The following is a 15,801-nucleotide window of genomic DNA, read 5'->3' as shown; positions in this document are numbered from 1 at the left end:
GATATCTTTGTATTGGTGTCTGTTAATTGTTTTTTCTCATTCAAGTTGAGACTTTCTTGGTTCTTGGAATGATGAATGATTTTAGTTTTATTATTATTGTATTCTAGACATTTTGGATAGTATGCTGTGAAACTTTGGATCTTATTTAAATCTATTTTAGCAGGCCTCCTCTGACACTGCACCAGCAGGGGAGGAAGGCTGCCTCATTACTACAAAGTGGGGCTGGAAGATTGGACTCCCCTCCCCACTTGATCTCTACCAGCCTCTGTTGACTACCATGGTGAAGAGGGGAGGGTACCTCTTACCTCAAGGTGGTAGTAGAAGTTCAGACTTGCCACTCAATCCTTGCTGACACTCTAGAGAGGGGAAGGGGCACCTTTGTTACTGCTGGCAGAGGTAGAATTTTAGTCTCCCTACTTGGTTCCACTGATGTGGATGAGGAGGAGTGGATTCCATGGTGTTTGTCTGGAGTAGGGCAGTAACAGTAAAAAATGTTTTTGCTTGCTAGTCTGCACCTTTCCCAATCCTTTCACTAGAGAGAACTGGCTTTTCTTTTTGGTTTTCTGATGGTGTTTTGTTTTTATTTTTATTTTTTTGCCTGTGCTCATTGGTATTTCTGGGTTGCAGGCTTCTCTGTTGCCTGGGCTAAGATATGTAAGAAGCAAAAGGAAAACCCAGGGAACTCACTATCTTTTGTTCTTCAAATTCTGTGGTTGCTATTCAAATTCACTTTCTCTCCACCTTTCAGAGTCTTTTGACTTTTTTAATATATTGCACTCAGGAATTTTAGCTGTGTTTAGTGGACTAGGAAGAAATGTATCTTATTTTACATGGAACTGGGTAGCCTAAATGGTTAAGAATTAAAGTAGTCCATTAAGAACTTACTTTAAATGAAATGCTCAAGAATATTTTATTCTTAAAAATATTTTACCACCATATTTTGTAAGTCACTAAGATGTACATACGGTTAAGTATATTCTTTGTTGTAGCTATATATTCATGTGTAAAAGTCTATTTCTTTATTCTTTTAGGATTATGTACTGAAGGACTGTACCGTGTTAGTGGGAACAAAACTGATCAAGACAATATTCAAAAGCAGTTTGATCAAGGTAAGAAGATAATTATAGATATATTTATATATATATTTGATCAAGGTAAGAAGATAATTATAGAAGAAAAATATAATCATTGTTTTATTATTTCCCTCATTGAAATTTCATATGAAAACCTCCTAAGAATATGGATGTTTAGGGGAGAAAGTTTTGAAGTAGTATTGGAAGTATTTAATGGAACAGATACCACAGTCAAGAAATGGGAGAGCTATAAATCCATTACCAGAATTAGAGAAGCAATAAATTGAGTTATGGTGCATCATCATCTTTGTATATCACAGATTGCACCTATTTAAAGTTGCGATTTAAAAGTGTTTTTTTTTCCTTCATGATACTGGGCCAACTAACTAACCATTAGGAATTTTTAAAAAGCTGAATTTCCTACTCATATTAAAGGAAATCTGTATGAGATCAAAGGTTTAAATGCAAAAAATGAAAACTAAGTTCTAGGGAGAAAAACGAATGAATATATTTATAATCTTGGAGTAGGAAGAGGCCTAAACTTGACATGAAACCTAGAAAGCATGAACAAGATGATAAACTAGACTGCCTAAAAATGTAAAACTTCTGTATGAAATAGTGTATAAAGCAAACAGAATCAGGAGACAAACTGTAAACTTGGTGTGGCTGTGGAATTTCTTTGCTAGATTAAGCAATTCATATTAGAAGAAAGCAACCAACAAATATATGAAAATATGCTCAGCCTCTGTCAGTTATAAAGAAATAAAAATTAAAACAAAAAGGTTGTATTTATTTTATTATGTGAGTGGAAAAGATTGTTGGTAGGGTGTAGGCAAGCAGGTATGTTGTATACTGTTGGTTATGGGTGCTTCAGGTAGCTTTGCTGGAGAAATTCCATTTGTAAATACTTATGTTACAAAAGTCTTTGTGTAAGCATACCAAGATATTTATTGCGGCATTGTTTGTATTTTGTTTTAAAGGTGGGGGGACCAATCCTGTTTACAAGTAGAATACTAGATAGCTGTATAAAATAATGAAGATTATATGTGTTGAAATGGTAAAATGTTGAGTGGTAAATGGTAAAGTTGAGTGGTGGGTGGGGTATTTGTGTGCGTGCCTTGCTTTGAAAGACTATTGCATGGTATTTCATTAAAAAAAAAAAAATTGTTAGAAGAACTGTTTAGACTTTAGCAAATTGGTACAATTTCACTTCCGGTAATGAAGGAAGAGTAGTCATCAGTACCAGGGCCTCTTGAATTAGAGTTTCTGGTTTTGTTTCCTGTTTCTGCCACTTACTGTCTTTGTGGCCTAGGGAGGTTAACCTTTCTAAATCTCAGCTTTTTCATATCTAGAATGGGAGTGATAAGAGTAACTGAGGAATAATGAGATAATGCATATGACGAGTTTTCTGTGCCAGACACCATGTTAAATGTTCACTGGGTAGCTGTTATTACAAGGAATATAGCCTGCCTAAGGACCTAAGCTTTAGTACATAAAAGTTGTTATCATAATATCTTTATAATATTTTTAAATGAAATAAATCTAAATGTTCAGTAATAGAATATTATGTAAATTTTTATATCTGGGAGAATGTTTTGTAGCCATTAGAATTGTTTATGTAGGACAAAATGTAAGGATTGGTGATTCTTGGTTAAGGATATATGTGAGTTCTTTGTATTTTTATTATTCTTGCAAATTTTCTGCAAGTTTGAAATTACAATGAAATGTTACCTGCCCCCCCCAAAAAGTTTTTTAAAGTTGCTTGCAAAATTTTATTAACCTTGGATAATGCCTTAAAAATTAAATCCAATATAAAATCTATCATCTGTCTATATATATATATATATATATATATATATATATATTTTTTTTTTTTTTTTTTTTTTTTTTTAATGAGCAGAAAAGGGCTGAAAGGAAACATGGTAAAGTATAAACAGTGATTATCTCTTGGTTATGGGAGTAATTTTTTTATTTATCATAAATATTCATTGTATTTATAATAAGGAAAATGTGACTTTTTTAATAGCAAATTAACCTTATGATATACCTTTAATATGTTACATTCTTATTTTTTAAGTCAGAACTTCACTGATAAGTGTTTAAAGTGTTTTATATTAAAATTTTTTAAGTATAAGTTATAAGTTCCCCACCAGGGAACTCCCTTACAATAGATTTACACTATAGATTACAATTTATATTGGCTTGCAGTATAATATTGTAGAAAAAACACACAAAAGTGGTCCTGCGATGTGAGAATAATAATGTATATTGAAACAATAAAATAGTGTTTGCCTTTTACCCCTTTTATGTCCAGTTAAGCATACTCCATGAGGTATAGTGATTTTGGTTTTTCTTCCAGTTTTATTGAGATATAATTGACATACAGTACTGTGTAAGGTGTACAACATAATGATTTGACTTACATATATCATGAAATGATTACCACACTAAGTTTAGTGAACATCCATCATCTATCAAAACTTGAATTTATATGCATGATTCCTATCTTTTGTCTTTCTGTTTCCTATGGCCTCTTTTAAATAGCTTATGTGAACGAAATGTTTCAAAAGAAGAGAGATATCAGTAATATTGCTCATATACTGACAAGCCTAATAGCATTTTTTATTGTCACAGAAAATGCTTCTTACTTGGTTTTCTCTTTCCTTATCTATAGTTTGTCAGGCAAACTTATATTAAAACGGTGGGGGAGGGATGAATCAGCCTGTGAAGAAAGGTGGTCCATGAGAAGACTTAAATGTCTTTGGATCTACAAGTACCCATTTAGCTTACTTCTCCTGTAATAAATTTAAATTTATTATAGTTTTTAATTTTAATTTTAATTTTTGTCTTATAGATCATAATATCAGTCTAGTATCAATGGAAGTAACAGTAAATGCTGTAGCTGGAGCTCTTAAAGCTTTCTTTGCAGATCTACCAGATCCTTTAATTCCATATTCTCTTCATCCAGAGCTATTGGAAGCAGCAAGTAAGTAAAAGCCTCCTTTTTTTTTTTTTTTGAGAAGGATGATGATAGTGGGATTTGTACAGTGATTGCTTTGTGTTAAAATCAGTCATGCACTAGAATATGTAGCTAATAAAAATTCAGCTTCTAGAACTGTTTATTAAAGCTCTTTCCCTTTAAATAAATAGTTTTAGCTAGGCTCCCAGATGACTAGGTGCTCCTAGAAGTTTAGATCATTATACTAGAAGTTTGAGATTTGTGTTTTTAATTCAAACTCAAAGGCATTGTAAGAAAAAGAAATTAAGTCTTCAAATGAATGTATCTGTAATGTACTTTAGTAACATATTAACCTGTGTATGGTCTGTACACATGTGTATGTAAATTTTTTTTAAGTCAAAGAAATTAACTTTGGCCTCATGTCTTGATTCAGTTTTTGAAAAAGTAAGACAGGAAAATGGGTACTTATTCAGTATTGATTCCTACTTGGCATCATCATTCATCCAGATGTTTCTATGAAGCAAATACTCATTTGTTATCTGGAAAATGAGACCAAAGGTCTATTTGAGTATCAGGTAACCTAGTGCTTAATCCACATTGTGTTCTCAATGGCTAAAATTAATGTAGTTTCTAAATATTTCTCTTTAATTTCCTTTTGATTACAAGTCTTCAAGCTCTGTAGCGTGAGACTACTTATAATACTGATTGTTAAAGTTCTCAGTTAATTTTCTTTTCATTAAAATCCACTTCAGTATATTGTCACAAGATACAGTTGCCTTATACATTCTCTCGTATGAAAACTGGGAAAATAGTCCAATTGATAGCTTAGATTTTCTTACTTTTTGGCCATGAACAATAGCCTCAGAACTTTCCTACCTAGGAAATACTGAGGGCTGATTTAGAAGTCATATGTGGCAAATGAGAAATTTGTTAGTACTTGGTGTACTACCATGAGTTGGTTGGCAGACTGGCCTCCTCCAGAGGAATCCATTGTTATTTTAGAAGAATGAACTGAATGAGGAAGAGCAGCAGTAAGGCGCACTCTCCTCTCCCATTTACAGCAGAGCCACATTTCAGTTATTCTGTTTCATAATTTGTGTAAATTTGGAAAGTAACTGAGCTAAATGCTTGTATTGCTTGTGCTGCTTGTGAAGAACAATGTTTTATAAGCTAAGTGGATTATAAATAAGTATAATGCTTTAAATCAGGTGTTGGCAAACTGGCCTGTGGACCAAATTCAGTGTGCCATCAGTTTTCAGAAGGCTTGCAAGCTAAGAATGTTTTTTTATATTTTTAAATGGTTGAAAAAATATTAAAAGAAAATTTTATGAAATATTAAAAATATATGAATTCAGATTTTTAAAGTTCTATTGGATCACAGCCACTCTGTTACATATTGTCTGTGGCTGCTTTTGTACAACTGCAGAGTTGAGTAGTTTCACCCACAAAGCCTAAAATACTTACTCTCTGTAGCATGAATATTAAGAGCCTAACAGATTTGTAAGTAATTAGTTAATTCTAAATCAGTATCTAGTTATATAAGTTGCTTAAAGAAATTACTAATATACCATTTCCTATTTTACCACCCCCAGGTTACTTTGATCTTCAGTTATTAGCTTTACTTGTGAAAAGGCTATTGTAAATAGATGGTAGTCTGTTTATTAGCAGGTTCTTTACAACATTTTCTTTGTTTTTGTTTCCCTCTCCTGATATGCTTCATATACATTCTTGATTGTCTTATACAAAAAGCATAGCAGGAAGCTTTATCAATATTTTTTAATGTTTGTGTTTCACACAAATACCTCGCTACTTTAATTTTACAGAAATCCCGGATAAAACAGAACGTCTTCATGCACTGAAAGAAATTGTTAAGAAATTTCATCCTGTTAACTATGATGTTTTCAGATATGTAATAACACATCTAAACAGGTATTTTTATTTTTCGTTTTTGCAAATAAAATGCACTACGGATTTCAAACACATAACCTTATAAATTGGGTAATCATAAAATAGAGAAAGAGCGACTAATTTAAACATACAGTTCAATTTTGGTTCTCTAAATTATTTTTTCTGTATTTTTAAAATAGATTTTTCATCAACTTGTTTAAAGAAAGGTATATGACCCTTTTAGTATCTAACATGATTATATAAATAGTAAGTGTGGTGAGTACTTTTTTTTTGTCACTGCTGTTCTTTAACAATTCTCTTCTATAGAATCTTAGAATTTTAGTTACGAAATGACACTTAGATAATTAAGCAGATCAACCTATTTGAAGTTGGAAAGATTGAGGTTTAAAGAGAGAAATCATATGCTCAAGTGACACATCTTATGACTAGAATCCAAGTATTATTAAGTGGTTTAATTGCGTCTTCTTTTGTACTATGTCTCTTTTGTGTATCTTGCTTGTTTTGTTTGGATATTCCTCATAGTGAAATTTTATTAGAAACTTGAATTCATATTACTATCCACCTTGACTGTTACTGAAATGCAGGACATTAATCCTATATCAAAAGCCTTAAATATGTTAAGCTTCAAGTTTATACTTTTTTCTATAAAGATACCCTTCCCAACACCATTTCTTAAATGAAAGGCAATATTAATATCATATAATAGCATAAAGCTCAAGACTGTGGAGTTAAATAGGCTTGGTTTTGAAACATTTTTAGTTCTGTGGCTTTGGACAAATACTTTACCCTGCCTAAGCCTTGATTTTTCTCAACTATAAGAATGAGAATAATAATAGCTCACAAAGTTGTTATTGAGACTGAATAGAATTATTAGTATTTGTACTACTTTTTTCAAAAGTCTACTCTTCACAATATTTTCTACTAACATTTTAAAGAACTGAGGTTTGGTTTTTTTAACTAATAATGTCAGTGTCCAAAACAAGTACATTTCAGTCTGTACCTCTTAAAAGAGAGTATTAAGCAGTGTTTAAAGTTTTATTGTTGTTATCAATGTAGCATAAAATTATATTAGCACTTCTAGTAACTCTTCTCTGGAGTCTCCCTCTGTGAGAAAATACCAACATACATAGTATTGCAGTATAATTAGTGGAATTTCCTCTTTTGAAAATTACCATGCAACGTGGTTCATGATTTAACAGATGTGTACAGGGTACTACTGGAGACCTTACCCAATATGGAATGTAGGGATGGTATATGAACATATTATTGTATGGCCTGATTAAAGTGCTGAAAGAAGAATTGGACTTTATTAAAAACAATAGGGAAAAGAGACAAAGGGAAGAGCATATTCAAAGAATCACAGTGCTAGCCCACCATCAGTGTTATATTGAGACACTTAACTGTGTTTGACTCCAGTGATACAACAGTTAATGACACAGGCATACTTGGCGTGTTGAGGAACAGCAAAGAGGCCTGTGTGGTTTGAGCAGAGTGAAGGATAGGGCAGTACTACTCAGAGTGTAGCCTATTGATTAGCTTTAGTCCTCAAAATATTTTACTGACAGGGAGGTTGCTTTCATGTCTATCACTAAGTGCACTGTTGAGTTCAGCTGACATTTATGGGGGGTGGGGTGGGGAGCAAGACTTTGTCAATGAAAAAAGCATTGCATGATTGTTACTCTGAATGGTATGGGGAGCCACTAGAGAGTAGAACAGAGAAATAGTATCATCAGACTTAAATTTTAGAACAAACACTCAACTATTGATTATAATGGATATACTGTTTGTGCCAGGTACTCTTGTAAATGCTATACAGACATAGCAGTAAATAAAATAATCACATTTCATGGAACTTTATATTCCAGTATAGGAAATAAATGATAAATATATATTGGGTGATTAACAGATTGCAAAAATTAATCCATGGAGCTGTTCTTTGGATGTATTTTCTCTCACCTTCCATATTCAGTGAGTTACTGTGTCAAATTAGTTTTACCTCCTGACTAGTTTTCCTTTTCATTCCTCTGCCACTGCTTTAGTTTAAATTTTATCATTTCTCATTTAGGAATCTCTAGTTTGTCATTGAGCTCTCTCTCTGCCAATTTTTCTTCTTGATTCTCCCTTGATCCTGATGCCAGAATGATCTTTCTAAAAGCTCTTTGTGTAAAGATCACTTATATCCTAAAGGAAAAAAATCTAAATTGTTTATCATTAAGTGGCCTAGTTCTAACTTACTCTGTTAAATCTCCTTTCCTTTTCCACCGTGCAACACCAAGTGCCACTGTATTAAACTAATAGGACTTAACCGAAAGTATCAATTTGTGCCTGGTCCCTTATCACATCTTAACATGACTGCCTCAGTCTTTCTCAAAATTCAGTCCTCAAACCAGCAGCATCAGCATCACCGGGGAACTTGTTAGGAATGCAAATTATCAGGCCCCACCCCAGACATAATTATCAATCTTTGTTTTAACAGGCCCTCCAGGAGGTTCTGATACACACTGAGAATCACTGGGGGGGAGGGTTTGTTTGTTCATTTGTTTTTTATCGAAGTATGGTTGATTTACAAGCTCATGTTAGTTTTCAGGTGTACAGCAAAGTGGTTCAGTTATATATATTCTTTTTTTAGATTCTTTTCCATTATAGGTTATTAAAAGCTATTGAGTATAGTTCCTGTGCTATACAGTATTGTTTATCTATTTTATATATAGTGTGTATATATATATATATGTATATGTATACATATATTTTTTATATGTAGTGTGTATCTGTTAATCCCAAACTCCTCATTTATCCCTCACCCGCCCTTTCCCTTTTGGTAACCATAGGTTTGTTTTCTGTGTCTGTGAATCTGTTTCTGTTTTGTAAATAAGTTCATTTGTATCATTTTTTTTTTTTGATTCCACATATAAGTGATATCATATGGTATTTATCTTTCTCATTCTGCCTTACTTTGCTTAGTATTATAATCTCTAGGTCCATCCATGTAGCTGCAAATGGCATTATTTCATTCTTTTTTGTGGCTGAGCAATATACCATTGTGCGTATATATATATACATATATATACACACACACACACACACACCATATCTTCCATGTCTTAGCTATTGTAAGTAGTGCTGCCATGAACATTGGGGTGCATATATCATTTAAAATTAGAGTTTTTGTCTTTTCTGGATATATGCCCAGGAGTGGGGTTGCTGGATCATATGGCAACTCTATTTTTAGCTTTTTAAGAAACCTCCATACTGTTCTCCATAGTGGCTACACCAATTTACATTCCCAACAACAGTGTAGGAGGGTTCCCTTTTCTCCACAGCCTCTGCAGCATTTATTATTTGTAGACTTTTTGATGATGGCCATTCTGAGCAGTCTGTGATGGTATCTCGTTATAGGTTTGATTTGCATTTCTCTAATAATTAGTGATGTTGAACATCTTTTCATGTGCCTGTTGGCCATCTATATGTCTTCTTTGGAGAAATGTCTATTTAGGTCTTCTGCCCATTTTTTGATTAGGTTGTTTGTTTGTTTTTTGATACTGAGCTGTCTGTGTATTCGGAAAGTAACCCCTTGTCAGTCACATTGTTTGCAAATATTTTCTCTCTGTAGGTTGTCTTTTCATTTTGTTTATGGTTTCCTTTGCTGTGCAAAAGCTTATAGGTTTGATTTGGTCCCAGTTTATTTTTGCTTTTATTTCTGTTGTCTTGGGAGACTGACCTGAGAAAACATTGCTACGATTTATGTCAGAGAATGTCTCGCCTATGTTCTTTAGGAGTTTTATGGTGTCATGTTTTATATTTAAATTTTTAAGCCATTTCGAATTCATTTTTGTATATGATGTGAGAGAGTGTTCTAACTTTATTGATTTACATACTGCTGTCCAGCTTTTCCAACATCATTTGCTGAAGAGACTGTCTTTTCTCCATTGTATATTCTTGCCTCCTTTGTCAAAGATTAATTGACCATAGGTGTGTGGGTTTGTTTCTGGGCTCTCTATTTTGTTCCAGTGATCCATATGTCTGATTTTGTGCCAGTACCACGCTGTTTTGATTACTATAGCTTTGTAGTATTTGAGAACCACTGTTTTGACTAAATTACTCTTTCTTCCTACTGTTTTACTAACACCCATCACCCTTGGCTCAACTCAAACATTACCTCTTCAAGGAAGGCTTCCCTGACCACCCTCATCTAACTGATTTGCTACCTTTCCTTTGTATTTTTTGACTCAACAATTAGACTTGATGCCCATATTCATGTCTTTCAAATCTATAGGTATTTTCAGAACCTATACTTGACTACCACATAGACACACCTGACTGGGCCCCTCTATACACTATATTTTAACAGAGGTTGACTTTATTCTGAATATTCTAATTTAGTCTCTTAACAAATAGTAATAACTTTTACCACAGAACACATGTTTTTAGGGCACTTATTTTACCTCAGATGAGCAACTCCTGTGTTTGGGGGTGTGGGTCCTTTCGTTTAGATTTTAAATTTTTTGATATACAAATTTAAATAAAAAATTTTCCTGCTACCTTGCATATTGGGCTGTTTCTTCATGTGTGAATGAGAGGATTGGATAAAATACCTAAAATTTCCTCCCAATTTAATAATTTTGAGTTAAAATTCAAGATTTGCTTCTTATGTTTCTTGCTAATTACAGACAGTGGTAGTAGTGCTTGCTCACATATTTAAAAGACTGGATGCAAAATAGTTAACATATGGTCATTTTTAAATTATTTATTGTCAGATCAAAAGAATTTTAAGGTAGAATGTGAACTGTTGTCATTGAAATTAAATTTGTAACGATGTACATGGTAGTTAATGATTAAAAAGATTGTTTTTTGGAATACTAGAAACTTGAGTTTTTTGAAAGTTGAAAAGTCTCCCTGTTGGAGTATATGATAATTTTTCCAAAGTAAAAACCATCTTTGGTTCTCATAAGGAATGGATTTTACTGCTCTTTTCTGTTATTAGAATGTAGTTGAACATGGAATGCACAAGCAGGAAAATGTTTTAAATTTGAAGTTAAGATTTTTAAAAAAGGTAAAACCAAATCATCTGAAATAATATCCAACTCTCAGATTCTTTAATTGCAATGAGTTTTGACTGGTTTCTAATTGTTTTTTTCCTATCATAATTTCAGGGTCAGTCAGCATAATAAAGTCAACCTAATGACAGCAGACAACTTATCCATCTGTTTTTGGCCAACTTTGATGAGACCTGATTTTGAAAATCGAGAGTTTCTGTCTACCACCAAGATCCATCAATCTGTTGTTGAAACATTCATTCAACAGTGTCAGTTTTTCTTTTACAATGGAGAAATTGTGGAGACTGTGAACACTGTGGCTCCTCCACCACCTTCAAACCCAGGACAGTTGGTGGAACCAATGGTACCGCTTCAGTTACCACCACCATTGCAACCTCAACTGATACAACCACAGTTACAGACGGATCCTCTTGGTATTATATAAGTAGGAAGTGATTGCAGCCAGCCTGAAATTGGACAAAAGCAAATCTAGACATGCATGTTTCAGGGTTCAGTAGTATACTTCATGTTTCTTACAGATAATTCACATTCAAAATAATGAGACATTTTCTCTTTGAACTATATGGTATTCCTTATTCATTTACATTACAAATCTAAGACCATGTGATAAGCATGACTGGAGAGGTTTAATTTTTATAAACAAAAATAGCTATAAAATACAAAGCTGCTGTTGCATGCAACCTTATTGCAATCAGTATATCATTCCTGTGGCATTTTCTGTCACATTATATTGTGAATAAAATTTTTCTATAGAAATTAAATGATTTAAAAACTCACGTATATGAAACATTTAATGCTTTCCAGCCTGCTTTATGGCTGGTTTTGTTATTTGATGTGCTAATTTGAGCAACTTAATTTACTTTTATCAGTCTGTATAGATAACTAAAAGCCCAGTTAAGTATTTTATAATTTCAGGCTACTTATGCCATGCTTGGGATGTTGTTTGAAAGAAAGAAAAATACACTTAACATATTTCTGCACCTTCATTTTCTAAGTAAACCTGTGGATGATTTGATGGGGGTAAATGGATATACTTCTTGTACACACATACCAAGGACATGCTTGTGGCTAAAGTGAGTTGATAATGTTGTGCAAAGGATAGTTGTCACCAACTCATTTCTTTATAGTCCATGATGAAACAAACATCTTGTATACTTTTAATTCTGTAAACAGATGCATGTTCAAAAGATCTATTATGGTCTTGTAATCTTAATCTAATATATTTTAGATATTTTAATTTTTTCCCTCTTGGGAAATACATTTAGTATAGTGTAGAAAATACTTCATGACATTTTCATATAAGGTTATATAACTTTTCATACATAAACATGAAATTTGTTGTAGAAAATTCTTTAAACCAAACATTTTAATCTAGGACTTCAATTTAATCTGTCCCTTGAATCTATTTTTATGTGGCCCTTAAAAACATATCCAAAAATCCATTGCTAATATAGCAATAAAAATACTTTGGGTACTGACAGCCTCTTTGGAGTATGTATATATAAAGTTGCAAACTTGTATTCATATTCTTTTCTGTGATATGTTGTACTAAAATCCAAAGTGGCTTTTGCACCATTTTTTAAGCCAATTTTTTCCTTTGATGTTGGTACCAGATTTGCTGTAAATGACTGCTGCTTTGGAGGTTAAACATTTCGTTAGTGAAGTTACAACCAGAACAGGAAATTATGGATAAAATTTTCAGAATAAGTGGCATAGGTAAATTTTGTTAGGCTTTATTCAAAATTTGTTCATTATCAAAACATGCCTGTTTTTTTCCCAGAAAGGGAAAAAATGGTTTTTTTGTTGCTAGGTTATATTTTGTGTAGTAAAGAAAAAATTCTTTGGTCCACGTTGTAATCTTCATACTGCAATTTTAAGGTTGTCTTATGTGTACTGTAGTAAATAGCTGATTTTGAGATTTGAGGCTCCTAAGAGTTTGATTTGCTCCATTTTTTCCTAAAATAAATATTGTCTTTCCCAACTGTTATGTCCTAGGTATTGTACTTCTAATTTTAACTTCAGAATCAAGATGTTGACATGAACCAGGCTGCTGTTGAAGTACATGTATATTATAAATTATCTTATTTGTGTTATACTCTTACATGTTATTATCTTTTCTAAGAAAACAAAGTCCCTATTATTCCTATTGCAAAGCACACAGGAATTAAGAAAGTACAGTAATTTTTAAAAAGAAAAATCTGGTAAATGTAGTATTCTTAACTTGTTCTATATTACTTATACCTATTGTCTATATAGCTTTAATTTATAGCTGTCAGTTTAACATCGGCATGTCTGGCAAAGAAAATTAAACTTTAAGAGTTTTATAAACTGTTTCTAGGTTGCTAAAGAATTTATTTTTCTACTATATATGGTATAGACAAAGCTCAAAACTATGTACAGGAAAAAAGCCTGACTATTTCTTTTGGAAGTAGGCTGAAAAGAGAATTTTCAGAACTGTTCATGTCTTCAGTTCATTTGGTCATAACTTTGCTATTGTAATATGTGAATCCCAGTTTATTTAAGCTATTCTCTTTTATACTGTGTTAATTTAACTTTCATGTGCATTTAGTACAACTTTTGTTATTGAAACTAGCATTTACCATTTTCCACATTTACTACCTTACACCTTCCCAAAAATTTATCTCCACTTATCTATGCATTCTATAATTGATTTGAAAAGCTTCATAGTGGGTCATTTAAAATTCTACTTTTGGTTCACTTAACAGATAGGTTACAGTTAATTGAAAATTAAAGTACGGTTTAAAGCTCAGTCTGTTACACTGAATTGATTGCGTTTGTTTTTACCAAGGGTTTAGATATGTTTTTAAATATTAGAAAAATAATGCTAAAAACAAAATAATATGATTAAACTCTTTTCTGGTAAGTTACTGGAAGGTTTCACTGTTTAGGGAACTATCATATATGAAACTTATTAAAGGATGAAAAGAATATTAGGTAGTCTCGTAATTATGCGTAAACATTAAGGCATTATATTTTACAGTTTTAAATAAAATTCCATCTACACACATGTTGCCATCGTTTCATTTAAGCTTCAGTGCTTGTAGTTATTACAGTATTGTACTTAACAGTATCTAGATTAGCAATATAAAGAAGCTTAGTGGAATTCTCAAATTTTCAGTAGATTTATGGGAAGTCAAATTCTATTCAACAAACACTTATTAGGATATACAATTAATTTTAGAACAAAATTCCAGGCCCAATATATTTTCATTTGAAATGGTATTTGTTAGTAGTGCTTATTTTCCCCAACATTTACAATGTAAATAATGTAGGTAGCAGCAATCTAACTTAGCCAAAAAGCAGCTTTTATTTTCCATACTGTATGTAAATAATGTAGACTTCTTTTTTTTTGAGGTACTGCAATTTAATTTCTAATATCTCTTAGATAGGAACAAAAAGGAACAATTGGAATAAGAACTTAGGCCTTAGCTTCCATGTGATTTTTAGTTTTTTATACAGTAATAATTGTGATGCTATTTGTCAACTGGATATAAATATATATATAATTTTAAAAAGTCAAAAGTGCTTTGTTTCTTCGTTTATAATTAATGTAATTTTGTGCTTCACCAACAGGATGCTGCAGTAAATTAAATATCAGTGAAGCTTCTTCTGTATAAAGAATGCTATGAATAAAACATTAAGAAGCTGTGTAATTTTAAGTTATAGTTGCCTCTAATTTTACCATTTCATTGGTAAAAATCAACTAATATTTTTTCATAAAATAGGAAAATGTTTTTAAAATTATGATGAAAGTTTTATTAGGGAAGTGTATTATTGAGCTTTTACTGTACCATGAGAGGAGATCTAAAATTTATTCTGGATGTATACATACAGATGAAAATTAATTTTAAAATGTTTAGGAAAACAAGATTGCACAGATTTCTAAGACTCAAATGTTACCTGGAATTTCAAGCTGTGGCTAGACATATTTTGAGCCACTGGAAATATTTTGAAACCTATTCTAGTTTATAACAGAGGTGCTAACATTGAAGAACATAACATTTTTATTTTCTTCATGGTTTATGAATATTAAGTCAAACTTCTATAGGTATATATCGTCAAATTCTATGGATCTGGTGAGGTCGGTTTGACCTGAATCATTGTATGTGTTTATCTTGAGTTTAATCCTTTTAATTAAGTACCTTAATTCTTAGGCTGAACAATTTCTGATTTGTTTCAGAACTTTATGGGACACTTAAAATTTTTTATTGTGTCTGAACTGTTAAAGTTCTTAGCGTTTTCAATTTATCAAATGTCTGAAAATAAAATTTTCTAAGATTTAATAAGGGAAGGAACTACTCTTCAATATTGATTTCTTATGGTAGGATCTGTGTGTAGTTGAGAAGACTGTACAAGCATTAATGACATCTCATATCCAATACCCAGTCATTAGATGTGATCCAAGTACTATGATCTTTTTAAAGCAGTTAAAAATCTACTAACTAAGGAACTTTGAGAATATCCACTATTCAGTTGGTCCTCATCATCATCCTATAAGCATGAGTCCATTTTTTTCCCTTACAATATTAGTTTTAACTCTTGGGGTGTGTTGGGGGTGTGGCGCTGGGTGGGAAGGATCCACAGTTCTCACATCGTTTGTCTTATGTGTTCAATATTAGTCTTCTGTAGAAATTTTGCAGGCAGTAGGAATGATTTTGAAAAGCTAATCAATGGTAGTCAAAGGTAGGATTTCAGTTATAACTAAGTTTAATGTATAAAATTATAAACCTTGAAATTAATGCAGTGCTGGCAGTTCTGGTTTAGTTATTTTTTACTCATCATTAGA

General features: G+C 32.2%; 1 protein-coding gene and 1 long non-coding RNA gene across 10 annotated transcripts in view; one reads left to right on the top strand and one right to left on the bottom strand.

Moving 5' to 3' along the window:
* The window catches only part of ARHGAP5 (Rho GTPase activating protein 5), an 83,737-nt gene extending 69,200 nt beyond the window's left edge, over window positions 1-14,537 (top strand). For 3 of the 9 annotated variants that reach the window (XM_082452043.1, XM_082452044.1, XM_082452042.1), the window contains exons 4-7: window positions 1,032-1,109; window positions 3,928-4,059; window positions 5,856-5,961; window positions 11,091-14,537. In XM_082452043.1, coding sequence (XP_082308169.1) covers window positions 1,032-1,109; window positions 3,928-4,059; window positions 5,856-5,961; window positions 11,091-11,418 — 644 coding nt within the window. In that variant the 3' untranslated portion in view covers window positions 11,419-14,537. Of the gene's footprint in view, window positions 1-1,031; window positions 1,110-3,927; window positions 4,060-5,855; window positions 5,962-11,090 lie in introns of those variants that run through there. The other 6 variants (XR_014261125.1, XR_014261126.1, XR_014261123.1 and 3 more) reach the window with 5 other exon arrangements.
* Window positions 1-15,801, bottom strand: part of LOC309656169 — a 224,613-nt gene that overhangs the window by 25,695 nt on the left and 183,117 nt on the right. The gene's annotated exons all lie outside the window — the stretch shown is intronic.

Source organism: Balaenoptera physalus, assembly GCF_965194825.1.
Source record: "Balaenoptera physalus genome assembly, chromosome: 2".
NCBI lineage: Eukaryota > Metazoa > Chordata > Mammalia > Artiodactyla > Balaenopteridae > Balaenoptera > Balaenoptera physalus.
Note: the sequence above shows the minus strand (reverse complement) of the source record. Positions and strands in the feature narration are given on the sequence as shown.